At 41.4% G+C, this 18,038-nt stretch overlaps 1 protein-coding gene across 13 annotated transcripts in view; it reads right to left on the minus strand.

The window, feature by feature from the left end:
• foxp2 (forkhead box P2) overlaps nucleotides 1–18,038 on the minus strand; it is a 906,820-nt gene that overhangs the window by 358,844 nt on the left and 529,938 nt on the right. For all 13 annotated transcript variants that reach the window (XM_070900364.1, XM_070900362.1, XM_070900365.1 and 10 more), the window contains one exon: nucleotides 16,646–16,823. In XM_070900364.1, coding sequence (XP_070756465.1) covers nucleotides 16,646–16,813 — 168 coding nt within the window. In that variant the 5' untranslated portion in view covers nucleotides 16,814–16,823. The remainder of the gene's footprint in view (nucleotides 1–16,645; nucleotides 16,824–18,038) is intronic.

Here is an 18,038-nt window from a genome sequence, read left to right on the forward strand (position 1 = left end):
CTTCAGTTATGTGGATAGACTGGAGAGATTGGGGTTGTTCTCCTTGGAGCAGAGAAGGAGGAGAAGAGATTTAATAGAGGTGTTTAAAATCATGAGGGGTCTAGACAGAGTAGGTAGAGAGAAACTGTTCCCATTGGCAGAAAGCTCAAGAACCAGAGGCACAGATTTAAGATGATTGGCAGAAAGTCCAAAGGCGACATGAGGAAAAACTTTTTTACGTGGCGATTGGTTATGATCTGGAATGCACTGCCTAAAAGGATGGTGGAGGCAGATTCAATCATTGCTTTCAAAACGGAAGAAAATAAATTGCAGGGCTACGGAGAAAGGGCAGGGGAGTGGGACTAGCTGAAACATAGAAACATAGAAATTAGGTGCAGGAGTAGGCCTTTCGGCCCTTCGAGCCTGCACCACCATTCAATAATATCATGGCTGATCATTCAACCTCAGTACCCCTTGCCTGCTTTCCCTCCATACCCCTTGATCCCTTTAGCCGTAAGGGCCATATCTAACTCCCTTTTGAATATATCTAACAAACTGGCCTCAACAACTTTCTGCGGTAGAGAATTTCACAGGTTAACTACTCTCTGAGTGAGGAAGTTTCTCCTCATCTCGGTCCTAAATGCCTTACCCCTTATTCTTAGACTGTGACCCTGAAGTGCTCTTGCAAAGAGCTGGCACGAGCTCGACGGGCTGAATGGCCTCCTTCTTTGCTGTAATGATTCTATGATTCTAAGCACCCCTCCTCCTCCTGGCTCCACACCAACAATTATTTTAAAACCTTACCTTGTCTTCAGTGAATGCTAAAGAATGCCGAGCAGAGAAAGTCTGGCTCCTGTTAATTCTGCAATGTCAAATTTAACAGAGGGGACCTAAAACAAGTGTTATGACCTTAATTTACAAATGTATGGGGCCCAACACCTGTTTTAGGCAATCGCCAAAGACGCCCGACCCAATATTGTGTCGGATGTCTTTGAGGCGTCCTTCGTGCACAAGACGTTGATCTCTGAAATTGGTTAATGAGATCTAATTTCTCCCCCATAGTCTCCCATTTTGAGTGCATAGGTCAGCATTCTATTTAATGGTCTAGAAATTCCTGCCTCACTGATCCGAACGGAGTGTGTACGGACCCGAGAAGGCAACACAAAGGACGGTTTTCAGCGTACAACGCGCATGCGCTGAAAACCGGCTTTTCCGATCTGTCAAGCACAGCTCCAACGCATCTCGGCAACTAGGACATTCACATGGGCAAGATTCTGGTATTTATCCATATCTTGCCCAGCGGATGTCCTGAAAACTCTTGCGCCCAATAAAAGCAGGTGCATAGCCTACTTTTACAGGCGTAAGAGTTTTAAAATACACAAACATTTTAAAATACATTTTATTGTTAAAAACCCTCCCCACTATGTTAAGTTTATTTTAAACCATCATTAATAAACTTTTTAAAAATCGGAAAGATATATTTTTTTATAATACACAAATAACTTTAAATTAAATTAATAAAAATATGTGATGTATTTTTTCTATTTTTTATTAGAGTTTTGTGTGTTGTGGGGGGGAGGGTTCTCATTCATAATGATGGGAACTCCAACTTACGGAGTTCCCATTATTATGAATGAGAACATACTTTACCTGGATTGGTTTCCCAGAGCCATGTGACTGCAGCTCCAGCCCTGTGCATGTGCTCCGACGCAGTCAGTGGAGGCCTCAGCACCGGGAACTTGCGTGGGCGCAGAAGGAACAGGTAGGTGCGCATCTTTTTTTAAAACTTTTTCCCTCGATTGCCCGCGGGAAGCAGCCGACGGGGATTTCTGGGCCACTATGTTGATTACTGCATCAATTTGCAATGGCTTTCTGAATCCAAGTTGTTGATGTGAGTTAAAAACAGTCATGTGTTGAACTCAACTAGCGGACTTTCATGAGAACCTCCATCAAATACTTTTGGAAGTCCAGATATAGGGCTTCCCAGAGTCAACTTGGAATGTCACTTCCTCAACAAGACAAGGGGCTCAATTTTGCCCAAGCCCGTTTTCTGGTATACTGCTAGAGTTCTGCCCCTTTTTCTAGGCCAGAAATGCACCGTAAATATTTTGCCAAAGTTTCCCCGATGTATAATTTGAATGTGGCACCACGCAGCGTATCCAGTCGTCTCAGGGGGTGGACTGGGCCGAAAAAAATGATGCCACACCTTCTGCGCGACAAAAAAAGTAAAGTTTTTGACGTCGTTGCAATGGACGCACATGCGCAGTACAGCTCCGAGTTGGCAATCAGCCATTTTCAAAGAGCCCGTTGTGTATGTGATAAGGAGTACTGTGTGAGAGCATTGGAAAAATCGCAGCTGCAGCAGTACAAGATGCAACGCAGTGCAAGAACCAAGAATTTATTGCAGGATGAAGTGGAGGCACTGGTTACTATAATTGAGAACAGATGGCAGGAGCTGGACATCAGCAGAGGTCACATAAAAGTTCCATCCAAAGAAATTAAGAAACGCTGGAGCTAAGTTGCAGAAGATTACTGCGCAACGGTGACCAACATGAGATCTGGAGGCCAGTGTAAAAGGAAGTGGCAGGGCCTTGGTCAAGTAGTTAGTGTAAGTAATATTTTCATTTATTCAATGCAATTGCAAGTGTAAATGTGACCAGCTGTATATGTCCCACCCAGCAGAAAGACACCCTCTCTAAAAAGTTATGTTTTCATCTTTGCAGAGGAGAGTGGCACACAACAAACGAGAAAGTACCCAAACAGGAGGAGGCCCGGCAAATCTGTAGCCACTAACACCCTTGGAAGAGAGGGTCACTGCTTTGATGGGTCTTGCCTGGAGAAAAGCAACCACGACTGCACAAGCTGGGCCCAAACTCGAGGGAGAGGGTGGCTTTGCTAAATGTTAAGTACTGCGTGGGCTAGCTATGCTTTGGTTCCTGGGGATGTCTCCGTCAGCTGTGCTATCATTAATCGTGGTCCTTCAAGTCAGCCTGCTGCCTGGCCTGTGTTGTGTGAGCCTACTCATGCCACCCACCCTGCCCCCTCCTCTGCTGCTAACCATTTGTCTGTGTTCTGTTATATTTTACAGAACTTGAGGCTGACCCTGACCATGTAGAAGAAAATTCAGATGAGGACCAGCCTGAACAGGATAACATCTTCGAATCCAACCCTCCAGACCAAGAACATGAGGGTGAAGGGGAGCGGGTGGAGCTGGATGAAGTCAGTTTTACTGACTTTGGGAAGTGCCATTCATTGCGGTGACAGCCCCTTCCGTGACTAGTGGTTTGAGTGCTGGTGGGACATTTCATGGTTTCCAAATGTCCAAGGCTGTGGGTGACGAGATAAGCGGGACTGTCGGGAGAAGTAACAGCAATCTCACGAGAAATGGGAACAATGTCAATGACCATAATGGAGGGAATGTCACAGGTAAGTGATGCGCTGTCAGTGAACATCAGGGAGGGAATGTCAGAGATGGTGCAAACACTATCACTGAACATGAAGGAGGGAATGTCACAGGTAGTTGAGACAGTTTTGCTCAACATGAGGAAGGGAATGTTGCAGGTCGTTGAAACACTGTCAGGGCTCATGAGGGATGGCATGTTGGAGTTAGCTGCTCCCGCACCCACTTCAATTCCCATACCAGCCTCTGAACAGCCCCAAGCCGGGCCTTCCACATTGCCACCTGGGCCCCTCCACATTACCGCCTGCCCCCCCACCACCCCCCTCCCGCCACAATAGATGCGCACTACCCAAGATCTTAGAAAGAATAAGCTTGGTCCCAACCCAGAAACACTGCGCCACCGCCTGCGGGCAGGAGTGGTGCACTCACCAAGAACAAGCGCAGTGGGCGGTCTTAGAATAAGGTGGAGGAGAGATGGGTGCAGCCTTCCATTGCTGCTGCTACTGTTGTTGTTATTATTGTTACTGTTGTAACTGCTGTTCTCAAATTAAAAGAATTTTGTAAGAGATGTAAATTTAAAAGTTTAAACGTTAGTAAGTGATCTTAAAGTTTTTAAGTGATCGTAACTGAAAATTTTAAAGTTGGATACAAGAATAATTTTATTAAAGTTAAGTTAACTACAAAGAACTATTTGTTAAACTTTTGAATAAAATATATTTTACATTAAATCTGAATCATTTCCATTATTAACACAACTTTTGAAGTAAACACGAATTATTTCCATTATTTGTTCCATTAACACAACACAACATTACTGAACAGGTCCAAACAGTAAATATGTCCATGTGGAAGAGTTGCCGCTGAGCCTTCAGGCAACAAAGCGTTCATGGATGAGCTGCTAGCGCAAGGCTCGAGCAATCGTTAAAGGGGCACAACAGCCCGTCCTCCTCCGCCGTCGTGCTTCGGTACTTACATGGCTTCCTCGTCCTCCTGCTCGTCATCTGCATCTTCCTCATCATTATCATCAGCCACTCTCAACACAGATGGGTCTTCTCCTACCAGCTGCTGCTGCCTCATGATGGCTAAGTTATGCAGCATGCAGCACACAACAGTGAACTGAATGACAATCTCAGGGGAGTATAGCGATTAGTCTCCGGAATGGTCCAGGCATCCAAAACGCTGTTTCAAGATGCCAATGGCTCTCGCTATTATGCTGCGCATTGCAATGTGCGACCTGTTGTATTCCCGGCCAGCTTCCGTTGGGTTACGTGTAGGGACATCATGAGCCAGTTAGCAAGGCCATACCCTTTGTCTCCTAGTGGCCAGCTCTGCCCTTCATGGCTGCTGCTGAAACATGGCAGATATAACGCTCTCGCGTAGGATGAACACATAATTGGTGCTCCCAAGGTATCTTACATCGACTGACATGATGCAATGCATGTCGTCACACACAAGCTATACATTAATGGAGTGGAAGTCTTTTCTGTTTCTGTACATCTTGGAAACCTCCAAAGGTGCTCGCAAGACAATGTGGGTACAATCCATGTAGCCCTGTACCTTTGGGAAGCCAGCAATCCTGGAGAAGCCAACAGCTCTGTCACGCATTGCCTGGGCGGCCATGGGGAACTTTATGTAGTCATTCCTCAGGGTATATAGTGCAGCTGTCACCTGCCGAATGGCGCACACATCCCCAGTTGAAGCTTGAAACGATCCAGAGGCATAGAATGAAAGTGCAACTGTAACCTTCACTTCAACTGACAAAACAGTCCTCCTGACGCTTCTAGGTTGCAGGTCTATTTTCAACAACTCACAGATCTCAGTTACAACTTCCTTGCAGAAATGCAGCCTTCTGACACAGTCTGCATCACTCACGTTCAGGTATGAACGCCTGTCTCGATATACCTGACGTGGGTAAGGCCTCCTGCCCTGCACCCTACGGGCTCTGATGTTCCTCATGTGATGATGTCGAATCAATTGTCTCCTACGAAGCACCATCATGCAGAAGGCTCGCACAAGGTAAGGCATTATCAGTATTGCCCCCATAGTTAAATTTTACCTTTGCAGGAAACTCAAAACAGCAGGAAGGCAGGCAGGACAGGTTCTTTGTTCTCTCTCCCCAAGGACTGTTTGGATGGACCACACCAAGGTCTTGTGACTTCTCCTCCCCCAACCCCACCCCCCCTCCGACCCCCAACTAATTACAGTTTTGTGACTTCTCCCCTTCTCTCTCTCCCCCCGCTCCCCCCACCCCCCCAAACTGATTACAGTCTTCAGAAGCCTTCCGATCGGCACCTTGCTCCCCAGGCTCAGTGCAGAAGGCTTCCAATCTGTCAACAACTCCCTCTCCCCACACCCCCCACCCCCCGGCTTGTTTTTCAGCCGAACCCCGAGCCCCTGTGTCCGGGCACAGAGCCGATTCTGCTGGCCAAAGCTACGACCCTCCAGCCCTGCTTGAAGACGTTCGGTGGTGGCGTGTAAGTAAGAAAAAAAATGAAAACTGCTGAAATCCAAAAAACCTCCATTTACTACGTTGACGGGTAAAAAAAGGTGAACTTTATTATTGATTTTTAGAGTGTTCTTGACTCCCTCCAAAATTTATCAATGTGCGCTGCTTTCTGCTAACTCACTAGAAAGTTTTTCGGGAGTGGTCAGATTCGCTGACCTAGGAGGAAACATTTTTGGCCAAACTACCAAAAATTATGAAAACCGGCGCAGGCAGGAGGGACATCAAAAAACTCACCTAGAAAAATCATAACTAACTCAGTTACGCCGGCGCAGATCACAGGGGGAAACTTAAAAAAAAAATACACCAGAAAAAATGGCGCGTGTCAAAAAAACGCGCAAATGCCCCAGGAAAATTGAGCCCAAGGGCATAGACAACTTGAAATGAATGGAAATGAAAACTGGGTAGTTTCAATAATGGGCGACCGACCAGAAAAACTTGTTTTACATTCAGGAAGCAAGTTGAAAATCTACCTTAAGGAGATTGATCAGAAATTATATTTCTATCCTAAATCCAGGTACGAACGACTGTCTCAATATACCCAACGTAGGTAAGGCCTCCTGCCCAGCACCCTACGGGCTCATCACATGAGAAACATCAGAGCCCGTAGGATGCTGTTTACTAAGTTATTGTTGTACAGCTAATCTCAGTCTCCTAATTATCAATTCCATTATTTGTTATGGTACTGAAACAAAACTAATGTGCTGTAGTTGCCTGCATCTGTTTTGTCGTTCTTTTTGAAAATGGGCACTATTTTCTGTTTTTAATATACTAATATCACCCTAATGTTCAACAACTCCTTCATAATTAAACAGAAGGAAAAGATGTAAAGCAGATAATTTTCAGTGAATTAATGCTACAATTCCATAACATTTCTAAATGGTTTCTGAAACCAAAATTATAGTGTCCAAAATCCTTTTCAGCATATTTGTAACTGAATCTTTGAAGATTGTAACACAGGCCCATGTAGTTTCATCTCGTTGTCATGACATGGAAACAGTTAGCAAAGAAATCAATGGGATGAAAATTGGGCAGGTAATTGAACTCCTGCAATTATGTCCTCAGGCTGTGATGATCGGCCTCCATCAACCACAACCATCTTCCTGGACAGGTTTCTCTTTGACCCCCATTGACTTTAGCTTTGCCAGGGCTCCTTGGTGGCATACTCAGTTGAGCACTGCTTGATGTCAAGAGCAGCTGCTCTCAACTTTACTCTGCCATTCAGTTCTTGCATCCATGTCTAAATCAATTCTGCAATGAGGTCTGAAACTGAATGGTTCTGGCGGGAACCCAAACGGAGTGTAGGAAGCAGGTTTTTAAACTATTACACTCTCCAAGCTGTTTCTTAGGTATCTGCTGCCATCAGCCAATTCAGATCTAGGTGAAGTTCCCTCAGGTACAGGTGTGCCACAGTCTCCGACAGAGACGTAGTAAAATCCAAACAGTTCTTTCATGTACTCGTCAGCAGGGGCCAAGCACCTGAAACATTGCATAGGGCTCTCCTTGATGGTATCTAAATTTGTACAATACTGAATTATATAATTTCCACAAAATAAATGTAATATTCATACATAACATCACATCAGATTTAATTAGTGGATTTAATTTTGTTTTGAAAATTTGCTTGAAATATGAAAATTCTAAACCCCCACCACACCACAGAACATAATATTTAGTGTTTATGTTGCCTCTGTCCACACTGGAACAAAACCACAATGAAATATACTGTACCATTAAACGATCTTTTTTTAAACCTCGTTAGCAGATATATTCTTAACATATGGTATAAAAAGAATGCAATAAAAAAAAACTATTGGGATATGATTTATAATCCCACTTTGCTGCTGACCACCACAGTTCAGGTCCTGTCAGGTCAGCACACTTAAAAGACATAAATCATATTGCACGGGTTTTGGTACTGTATCCTCTTTGTATTAAAGGGGCACAGTCTTCATGAAGAAATAACCAACAAATCTTTAATTGTTTACAGATGATACACTGATGGAAATCACATCGGAACTTCGCACTCAGAGGGGGTGGAATTGCCATGATCTCTCCTCCCCTCTGTCCCCCCTCCCAGAACCTAACTTGGGGCTGCTGCCAGAAAGGCAAAAGGCCCAATATACATCTTTATAAAATAATGATAATGAAGCAGAGATTGTGGCTGCATTGGTTGTAATTTACCAAAATTCCCTGGATTCTGGAGAGGTCCCAGCAGATTGGAAAACTGCAAATGTAACGCCCCTATTTAAAAAAGGAGGCAGACAAAAAGCAGGAAACTATAGACTAGTTAGCCTAACATCTGTGGTTGGGAAAATGTTGGAGTCCATTATTAAAGAAGCAGTAGCAGGACATTTGGAAAAGCAAAATTCAGTCAGAGTCAGCATGGATTTATGAAGGAGAAGTCATGTTTGACAAATTTGCAGTAATTCTTTGAGGATGTCACGAGCAGGGTGGATAAAGGGGAACCAGTGGATGTGGTGTATTAGGACTTCCAGAAGGCATCTGACAAGATGCCACATAAAAGGTTACTGCACAAGATAAAAGTTCACAGGGTTGGGGGTAATATATTAGCATGGATAGATGATTGGCTAACAAACAGAAAACAGAGAGTTGGGATAAATGGTTCATTCTCGGGTTGGCAATCAGTAACTAGTGGTGTGCCGCAGGGATCAGTGCTGGGATCCCATCTATTTACAATCTATATTAACGACTTGGAAGAAGGGACCGAGTGTAACGTAGCCAAGTTTGCTGACGATACAAAGATGGGAAGAAAAGCAATGTATGAGGAGGACACAAAAAATCTACAAAAGGACATAGACAGGCTAAGTGAGTGGGCAAAAATTTGGTAGATGGAGTATAATATTGGAAAGTGTGAGGTCATGCACTTTGGCAGGAAAAAATTAAAGAGCAGGTTATTATTTAAATGAAGAGAGATTGCAAAATGCTGCAGTACAGTGGGACCTGGGGGTACGTGTGCAAGAAACACAAAAGGTTAATATGCAGGTACAGCAAGTGATCAGGAAGGCCAATGGAATCTTGGCCTTTATCGCAAAGGAGATGGAGTATAAAAGCAGGGAAGTCTTGTACAGTTGTGCATGGTATTGGTGAGGCCACACCTGGAATACTGTGTATAGTTTTGGCTTCCATACTTACGAAAGGATATACTTGCTTTGGAGGCAGTTCAAAGAAGATTCACAAGGTTGATTCCGGAGATGAGGGGATTATCTTATGAGGAAAGGTTGAGTAGGTTTGGGCCTCTACTCATTGGAATTCAGAAGAATGAGAGGTGATCTTATCGAAACGTATAAGATTACGAGGGGACTTATGAGGGGTGGATGCAGAGAGGATGTTTCCATTGATAGGGAAGACTAGAACTCGAGGGCAAAGTCTGAGAATAAGGGGCCGCACATTTAAAACTGAGATGGGGAGAAATTTCTTCTCTCAGAGGGTTGTGGATCTGTGGAACTCACTGCCTCAGAGAGCTGTGGAAGCTGGGACATTGAATAAATTTATGACAGAAATAGACAGTTTCTTAAAAGATAAGGGAATAAGGGGTTATGGGGAGCGGGCAGGCAGGTGGATCTGAGTCCATGATCGGATCAGCCATGATCGCATTGAATGGCGGAGCAGGCTCGAGAGGCTGTATGGCCTACTCCTGTTCCTATTTCTTATGTTCTTATGTTCTTATAAGTTCGAGGTCCAATTCTGGGCCAGCCTTAAGCTTCCCAATTGGAGTGCACACAGTCAGCACATCATTGGTGCTGAAAATGGGCCATAACCAATCTCTGCCCCATTGACTCGAATCACACCTGTCAGTTGATGCACATCATCAGAGATTGACCCCAAAGACTACACATAGATATGATGTTCCTCAAACATCCTACTTTTCAGGTGAGTACCCATGAGTTCTGTGTCCATGACTCCAAAGCAATAGACAGCCTTCTCCTGACACACTCCACTTTCCACTCCAAACTCCTCTGGTTCCCTTATGCTCTGTGAATTGCCAAGTGCCACATCCTCACTAACACCAAGCTGAAAGTTTGCAGTGTGTAACATTGAGAGGGTTGGAGCAGGACAACATATCGCAAGATCATGCTCCAGGGATTGCAGTGTGACCTGGCCCTCATTAACCATTTCCACCTCCTCTTCATCATAGTATTTGACGAGGAAAAAATATATGCCTTACTGCTCCTCCTCAAAATCCTCCTCCTCCTTTTTAGCCTTCTATTGCTTTAGTGGATCTGCAGGAAAGATGGGTACCTACTAAGAATGGGTGAACATTACCTTTTTGGGACTGGAAAGAAAACAAGGGGATGGAAGCTTATGGCTGTAAGGTGCTTTACAGGAACACCATGGCAAAAGTGTTTGTGTTCATCCATTAATCTGGTGCTCAAAATATGTCCCAACCTCACCATCTCCCATGGCAAGAGCAGAGTTCCCTCTTCTCTGGCCTACATCTCATGAACATTGTGCATCGTTTTTTCCTGCAACAAGATTAGGTAAATTAGGTGAAGGCTAACAATTAAGGAGTTGGTGCCTTCTGTCATGGGAGAACTGAAGTAAGAGATGTCATTATATCATTCTGTTGAAGTAGAGGAAAACATTTTAGAGCTGTGCAAGCCAGTAATTGCTGTTAGCGAAGTTTGTAGCAATATGTAAGATCTTGATTTAGTGTCCCTTTCTTAATTAGAGTGCATTGTGAAAGGTTAATTGTATAACTTACTTTGAGGGTGAAGTGTTGGTGCACAGGGTGCCCAAGGAAGAAAAGTGAGAGTGACCAGTTTGTTAATTTGCCTGCTCTGATCATTGTGTAGCAATGATCTGCAATCCTGGAGGTAAACTAATTGACACAGTCCTGGTGCCACCTCCCTCCACATGGCATGGGTTACATTTTTGGCAGGTTTCTCATCACAGATACTCAGCACTCTGTTCCTTCTTTGCACTATTCACTCAGAAGGATTTACAGGCCTATGTCTAAGAAATTGTGGCATTTTCTTATTTGGCTCTGTGCTATGCCCTGGTTCTGCCTGTGCCAATTGCTCCTGTGTTATGCATTCTTGAAAAGTGGCACAAGAACATTGATTAAACAAGCAGTCAAGCTAGTTGATAGTCAGAGTGAGCAAAGCAGTTCCCCTTACTTACCTGCCCAGCCTATTGCTGAAATCTTCAACTGGCTTTTTAAAAGCTGCACTCCAATTTCCATGCACCCCAGCATATTGTTCCAATCTTACGTGAGTTTTACACCAATCACTACTCCAACGGATATGCCAATGAGCTGACCCAGGAAATTCTCGAGTAAATACCTCTACATTCAATCAGCAGGTGCAACTATTTTCCACTGACATAAAAGTGGTGCACAGTAACTTACCGTGTAGAAATTCTGGGCAAGAATATTGATGTGCACATGACACAGCTTCTGCGTCCCTGGTGTAAACATGGAGGTTTGCCTTAAACACAAGCAATTTTGTGGTGTGGCTTCAGACATAATTCTACAAAAGACTGATGGCCTACCCACATTTCTTCAGCACTGGAGACAGTTGACTGGCATGGAATAGACCATATTCACCAAGTCCACGGTCTGAATTTATTGCCTTCAAGTGAAAAGATGGATTTTTTTCCAGCTTGACAAACTGGGCTACAATATTCTATCATCTGACTTATATGGGGTCACTGGACTATTCAGGTTGCCAACTGTGACAAGCAGGGCTTATGATTAAAACTGTAATTCTACTTTTTCCAGCTACCTTCACTGCTTGTTTTTCTCGTCTAGATCCAGTGTAATTGCAATTTCAAGCAGGTGAATTTTTATAACTGAAGAGAGGTCGCTATCCTATAGAGTATAGATGGATAGGCAACATTATGGTCAATCTTTCTTGATAGAGCTATTACTTGGATCTTGTCAGCGCTGAAGATACACACCATTTATCTACCCACTGTCTAATTCTGTCCATCCAACTGCAGTGATTCAGATGCTACTTGATTTCAGATGAGAACTAAACTATTCTCTAGAGGGTGGTATCATCAGGAAAAAGAACAATATCACTTTTGATGATATCCATCAGGTCATTAATGAAGATGCAAAACAAAAAGGGAGCAAGCATAATTCCCAGGTTGATCTCAATGTAGATGTTGCACAAAGATAACAAATATCCATTTATAATGATCTGATGTTTGCCTACTTGTACAAAGTCATGCATCCATTTCAGCAGCTCACCAGATATGTTGCAAAAAGCCAATTTTTAAATGAGGCTGTAACACCACGTCCTATCATGTGGCTCTAGAAGGACTACTGCTCTAACTTGCTATTGGCTGTCAAGAACATTTTGGGACTATAAGGTTGCAGGTTAAAATATGAAAGTTTTCATCCGTTGGAGAAGATTTTGATGCCTCCCACCCAGCGGAAACAGGGTGCAGGCACCTCAAAAATGGTGCAGAACTACTTCCTGCCTGTTCCTGCTGACAATGTAGCCATTCCCATCTTTCCAGGGGCCTACCACTGAGTGGCTGGAGTACCCACGTGATGGGACCTTTGGATATGCAATAGGTCCTATACATAGGACCCCAATTGCCATTTTAGAACAGCACTGCAGAGCATGCGCCGTGCATGCTCCCCCCAGTATCAGCTGTTCCAGCCAGAAAGGAGCTCAGCAGGTAAGCTTTTATTTCTTTTTGTGGGGCTGGGAGAAGAAAGGATGTACCTCCTGGCTCCACAAATACAAAGTTGTCGGCTCGTGCTGTATATCTTCAAGAGGGAAATGGACCAGCTCCTTGCTGGGGCAGTAATCGCATCATACAAGAAGTAGGTACCAAATAATGTGGCCTCCTAGGTTAGTATTGATCGCCTAATTGGCCCTGGGTTTTTAATCTGGTTTTTCGCTTCTCCCAGGCAACTACATGGCATGAGGCATAAGGAATCACAACCAACTGGACAGGCCTGATTTGCCTGTTGATTTTATCTTATCCGATGTTTAGTATGTTCATTTATATTTGTTGGCTTTCCTATTAGTTTGGTTGAAAAAGAAATTCATTTTCGCAAATAAGCCAGTTTATTTTAAGCGATAGGAAAGAAAATTCTAAATACCATAAAATGTACATTTTGAAGAAAAAACCTGTCTACAACTTTATAAACTGAGCTGAAAAGAAAAGGCAAGCTCCTTTCCCAGTAAGCAATGTGTGTGACTATATTGTGGAATGTGAACTATTTGTGAATTTTTTTGTTGCCACATTTAATGGTTTACGGTTCTGGTATTGGCTCCTAACCACCCTTAAATTTCACAAATATACAATTATATTATTTGCAGCTTACAAGGAGCAGAGCATGAGAAATGAGATTAAAAGAATTTTCAGGCTGAGGTAAACCAGACACAGGTTTCTTCATATGTCTGAACAATGCAAAGCAGAGTGGTCTTGTCAGGATGTTGAATAATCCTCAAGTGGTGGGTGTAGGTGCCATGTGAAGGGCATTAAAAAGAAGATACTTTTCGTTTTTTGCTTTTTAACCCAGCTGTCTAAACTGATAACCAGGGTCCTTTATATTATTTTCTCAAGGTCGCGATCACTATTCACATGTGATCACAAATACTTTGGTTCAAAGTGATTCCAGGCTGTTCTGTAAATATTTTACAACAACTAATTCAGGTAACACGCATGTGCAAGCTCATCAAAACAGACTGTGTTTCATGTTATAGCCGTGCATCTCCCCAACCTCCAGGAAAGCTACATAAATCTGCTGACAAAGTGGCATTTTGAAACGCTTAAGAGATGAAACAAGGAAAGTGCATTAAGTAAAGGTTTCATTGTTTTCCTTGAAATAGAGATTTTCCCATTACTTACTGACAGTTTTCTTTCAGGCATTAAGGCTAATACCTTCACATCATATGCCAAATTATCTTCAAGTGACACAAATGTACTTCTTTTTTCAATAGTACTAACCTTTCATATGAGTGGATGCTCTTCTTTTTCACTCTTCTAGATTGTAACCAAATACGAACGATTTCTGATTTGAATTAAAGATTGTCTAATTCTCTGGAATGGTTGTAATTACATTAATAGATTAAATAGCTTGAAATTAGGGACTGCGATCGCCCTATCAGGTTTATACACTAGACACTTTTTTTTCTCCAAAACCAACTAGTTCATCAAATTGTAGAAGTCAAAAAAGGTCAGTTAGCCATCTACCTCACCCAATTATCGTGTCACCTTTACATTCAGAATGTACACATAACATTTTTTATCTTTTTCTTGCTTTTGTGTCAAGGTAGTATTCCTCTACTGTCAAATCAACGACCTGTCCATATTCAGTAGGAGGCAGTCTTTTCTGTATGTTAACAAGTCTAAATATAAACTAGTTAGTCTTAAGTAAATTTCCTCACCTTAGCTGTGAGCCATGCCCCTAGATCTCTTTTCACAGAAACACACAGTCTGACAAATTGAATCATAGCTTTCTTCTCAGGAAGTGTCATTTTTATTGTCTCTTCTATAAACAAATCCTTTTCAATGCCACATGCCTTTTTACACGTACAGTGACCAGAACTGGAATAATGAGCAAGTATTTTTAAATGAAAGGCATTATCATGTCAAAAATATGGTAAAGGACAACACAGGAATTCATGTGATCAATATTAGTGATACCTCATTATGGAATAAATGATAGACAAACACTGCTTTTTGCATCATGCTCTTGGAATGTTGGAGAAACAATTTACAAAACCTTTATACTTCAATTAGTCAACTTAACAGGTAGAAATAATATAATATAATATAAAATGTTTCTATCAGTTTGCAGATTGAATCAAAATCTTTATAGCAATAATTGATGATCACCACAGAAAAATTATGTGGCAAAAGTAACAGCTAAAATTTCCAAAATATTCCACTAAGTCTAAACTAAGCTAACTTCATCTGATCTATTATAAATGTTAGTCACAACTAAATTTCAAATTATAGTCAATTAAAACCTGATAAATGCTATGAACAATTTGCCAAAATACATAATGTTTTCATCATGATCTCTACATAATCATAGTGCATAAAAATAGAACATTGGGTAGGTTTGAACTATGCATGTGTTTATCCAATCAAAACTGTATTATAATGGTGGGACTCTCTACGATATAAATAAACATCTAAGTTCTATATTTTTCTTTTGAACCGAACGGGACTGTCATTTGTTTAGTTATATATGCTCCACGCATACTTATCTGTTCCAAATAATAGCTTTGTATATCTTAATGAAGGAAAGCAACATTTTGAGTTTGCCATTTCTTCATAGGAATCAAACGCCAATAATTTGCTGCTGTTTCACTCTTGTATAACCCACAGAGTAAATGAGCATCATTTATTGTTTATTCTGGATCTAGAACCAACAATATTGCAAACAAAAATACTTTGTATATGTTGCTTCATGCTGCTTTAATTGCAATGTTTTTTGTATTTTCCATTAAATTATACTTTTAGAAGAATTTAATGAAGGTAATACAAATGTTGTAATACAGTACTATTGTGTGTATAAATAGCTTAAGACTTAAATATTTTAGTGTCTGGAATTGTTTACTTTGAATAGTTTCTTTATTTAGTTTACAAAAATGGGTTAAACTATAGGATTTTAAAAAGAACTGTCATGGAACATGCATGCTGGTGTCGATTTTAACCCTACCTACCCAGTGGAAACCGGGCAGTTAAAAACGTGCAGATTACTTACTCACTTGGAACTCAACCCTTCCTGCGATTTCCGATTTTAACCTGCAGTATTCTGCAAGTGGATAAAGCACCTGCCTAAAGCAGGCAGGGGCCTCATGAATTTATGAAAATTGGGGTCCTATTATGTCAACAGGACCACAATTGTATTTTCATTAGAGCCCTGAGCAGGGAGGCCGCAATGGCCTTCCTGCCAGGGTTTAACAGGTCAAAAGCTGTTCTGCAAACAGAAGAGACTGTGAAAGATTAAGCATAAGAATTTCTTTTGTGGGACCAGTAGGAGCAGAAGTGCTCCTCCAGGACCTACGAGGAAAGTCGCGGCCTACTCTGCCCTGGACTCCCCTCCCTCCTTCCCCAGAGACTCTCTTGAAACTCCATCCCCATCACTTACTTGCAAGGAGGTCCTTGGCAGCCTGATCGTTCCCTGTTGGCAGCTGCTCTACGTCCTCTTCCTGCCCAGAATGAGCGGGAAGTGGACCGGCGGCATCTAAATGATGCCAGAGAGTTAAAATACCCTGGGCCTGAAACTTAGGCTGTAGCAAGTGCAGTTCACATTCACCCGCACCCCCCCAACCAGGGTTAAAATCGAACCCATTCTTTAATTTAAAATTATTTTGCAAGCCAACGTTCTCTAGTCCAGTGTCTCATCACTTCATAACAAACACGTTCAGTTTATGTTGCAAGTAGGTGAGAAATCAAATAATGTGGCCCTCTGGTGGAAAATAACATATTACATCTCAAGTGCCCAAGACAAAAACTGAAGACTTATAAATAATAAAGCTGATTAGCATTACTTTATTTCAAATTAGTAGGTAGATATTTATCAACAAAAATGGATTATTATATCATATCATTAAAATACAATGCTACTACACTCAGGCACAAGAATGCCTGCATAGTGGAAAATAATGAAGGTGAAATTTGTTTTCAATACTAAAGATTATAATCACTGAAAGCGTTCAGAATATATCGTATAATCCTAGAAAAAAAAGCTTTTGCACTAGGTAATGAGAAAAATGTGATGAAATATGAAATAAGGAGGTCTTAAGGAAAACAAAACTTACCTGCTGTTGTTGCAGATGCAGCAGTTCTACTGTGCTTACTTCACCACTGGTGTCACCACTTGATCTTCCATCTCTGCTGCCAGCATCTAATTGGCTGCTTAGAGTGCTCATTCCATTTTGATTCATTGAACTGTTGCTTATTGTCTCTGTCGCGGATTCTTGCATCATGACTTAATACCTAAAAGTGATTAAGAAGCATCAATTAACACTCTCGTTACACCTTTACACTTCCATTATCAAGATGGTCCCATTCTGCCAATTACAGAGGCAGTCCCAGAACAGAAGAGAAAAGCGTGGTACAGTCTTCTAACAAATAAATGTCTTAAAGAATTACCTAGCTGTTTTTTTTAAACATATATAATGATACAGCATTACTAAATTTATTAAACATACCTATATCACATTTTTCTGAACTGCAAGATACCTCAAATTGAGGGACACTGCATGATAAAAATAGAATATACGCAATAATTGTCATGTTTTAGTCTTGCCATCTAAAAACACCTCAAATTGAAAGCACAAATTCATACACTGTATTTCATACAGTATTATCCAGCTTCGACAACCGTGAATGACTGTAGCTTATTTAAAATATTCAGTATCTTGATTCTGTCAGTATTTTACAGCATTCTTTATGAAAGACTGTTGTTTAATGATGCACAGCTAATCATACTAAATTAAAATTTTGTAAGGGAGTTACAAATCATACAGTATCAGCCTGTGATAAATAGTGCAATGGGCTTCCTTTTTGGGTGACTAAATTTTTTTTTGCCTCAAAGGCATTTAAAGAAAAAAAGCCCTTGCTGAAAACATCACAGATATTGCCTAGTTTTAAATCTACTCGCTGATATTCATTTATTTTTGTGACATTTAAAACATTTAATACTGTCCTTCGTCGGAAGTAATTAAGCCCATGCATGAGCAGCAATCAAACTGTTCACTTGAAGATGACTTAAAACTCAATTTTAACATAGGCAAATAAATGAAAGATATAAAATTAATTTTCCAGGCATGTATTAGATATGAAAGCTGGAAATAAAATCTATCAAAAATATCACTAATGATTGTGCTAAAAACAGCATAAATTATGCATATTACCTTCTCTCCTGTAATAAATGTTTTATCATTTTCACTGCATAACTGTACTGTACTTTGAGGACAGCAAAGAGATGTCCTGCTAAGATCAGTTGAAATCCTTACAGTAAATAAATAGCCACAATGGCCTCACAAACTACAACCTGAAGATCTAGCACCTACAGTCTACTGACTCTTGAGGTCACATTTTTTTCCCCAAAGGCCTTGAAACTTGAGTTATCACATACCATTGCAAACACAAAAACAAGCTCCACTTTGCCTTTTCTTTTTTTTTAAAAAAGTGCACTGCCATCTGAAC

Source organism: Pristiophorus japonicus, chromosome 15 (genome assembly GCF_044704955.1).
Source record: "Pristiophorus japonicus isolate sPriJap1 chromosome 15, sPriJap1.hap1, whole genome shotgun sequence".
Lineage (NCBI taxonomy): Eukaryota > Metazoa > Chordata > Chondrichthyes > Pristiophoridae > Pristiophorus > Pristiophorus japonicus.